This window comes from Nannochloropsis gaditana (assembly GCF_000240725.1).
Source record: "Nannochloropsis gaditana CCMP526 unplaced genomic scaffold scaffold593, whole genome shotgun sequence".
NCBI lineage: Eukaryota > Eustigmatophyceae > Eustigmatales > Monodopsidaceae > Microchloropsis > Microchloropsis gaditana.
Genome location: NW_005803360.1, coordinates 11,913 through 13,498, shown reverse-complemented (window position 1 = coordinate 13,498; position 1,586 = coordinate 11,913). Strand labels below are relative to the sequence as shown.

Below are 1,586 nucleotides of genomic sequence, written 5' to 3'. Positions count from 1 at the left end.
CGGCGCCCACGGTCGCGGCGGCGGATAATTTGGCGGTAACGGCGCTTACCATGGACGTGGCCAAGCTGGTGATTCCCCCCAAGCCGCCCAAGGCGCCATCTGCTCCTCCTCCCCCCGCCCCTGCCATGTGCGGGGGATAGGCAGGCGGGGGGTCTGAACCGAAGCCTTGGATGCGTTGCGAAGGGAGAGTCGGGGGGGGAGGGATGGCGGAGGACGAGGAGGAGGACGGGCCCAAGGGCGAGGTGGAGGGCGGGGTCTCGTACAGGGCTTCCAACGCCTCCTTGGCCGCCGCGTGGACTAGACGGTAAATTTCTTCCCCACGGTACGGATCGGGAGGGCCCCGGTACTGGAGGCAGGCACGAATGGCCTCTGCTTGACGCTGCATGTCGCGGCGGAAATCCGTCCGGCCTTGTCGGCAGACGTGCTTGATGGTGCGAAGGACTTTTAGTTTGACGTTGTGCTGGTTCCGCTTCAACCGTCCCAACAGGAAATCCTCCACTTCCTTGCAGGCTTCGTACGAGATCAAGGTCATTCTGCTGATTTCTCCGTACAGATACCCGGGCGTGGGCTCGTTATCGCTGGCAGTGGCACGCGACAACATGCTCCTGTCCACTTTCAGAGCTTTCGAGGGGTAGGACATAGTGGAGGAGGAAGGGCCCGAGGAAGCCAAAGGCACGGCCATCATCGCAAACAAAAGGGGGACAATGGACGTTGAGGGCTGTGTCGAGAGCGCGTACCCGCTCTAGTAAGTGTGGAGACAGATGCCCCGCCTGGCTGCGACACGGGCGCCTGAAGTAAAGGGATAGGGCACGAATGCAAGGGCAGGAAAGAAGGACAAGTCAGCAATTTAAGCCCAGAGACCTTTCAAAAAGGATTTATATCTCTCGAAGGCACGTTTAACGCGCATGTGGAAGCACAACAAAGGAGTCATGCATGGCGTCGTGTCTCCGGGGCGGCGATGGCGCGACCTTGCAGGTGTATGAGCCCACATTGCTCGAAAGTCTGCCCTCCTGTGCTCACTGTACAATGGGCACATTTATTGAACTCGGGAAAGTCACGAGGTACCCGCCATACCGCCCCACGCATTGTACTATCCGCAATCGAAAACTGTTCGCAAAGTGGTAATTAAAAGGGATAGGCAGGGCTCAAAGGGTTGCGTGTTCTTCAGGAGCGGGAAGGGTTTCCATCGTGTCTACATGGAGACTATCCCGTCGTTAAGTAATGCCGTGGTACCCCATCTGTTATGGACTTCGAACATGGCTGGTTGTCTCAAAGGAATTGCACCGTAAGCGTAGCCTTGCGGGTGTCATGCGGCGTTTGGAATCGGAATCGAAGGTGTAGGAAGCATAACAGACACGACGACGCCGGCGGGGGAAACCCCTTTATAGCCTCTGCCCTTTAAATAAGGAAAATAACGTAGAACCAAAAAAAACTAAAACTCAATTACTCTTTACTATGATCAATTGCCCGGATGTGGCCATGCTTCAGTCAATTGGTCATTCAATTTTTGTCGGCAAGTTTTTTTCGGGGGGGCAAAGTAATTTATGCCGTTGACCTCCCTGCAGCACAACTGTGAATTAATCGAC

General features: G+C 55.8%; 1 protein-coding gene across 1 annotated transcript; it reads right to left on the bottom strand.

The window, feature by feature from the left end:
* Positions 1-265: 265 nt before the first annotated feature.
* NGA_0175100 (ccaat-box dna binding protein subunit b) lies at positions 266-601 on the bottom strand (the record flags this gene model as incomplete). The annotated part of the gene is made up of 1 exon (XM_005854189.1): positions 266-601. A coding segment is annotated over one exon (336 nt), but the record flags the coding sequence as incomplete, so codon positions are not given.
* Positions 602-1,586: the final 985 nt, after the last annotated feature.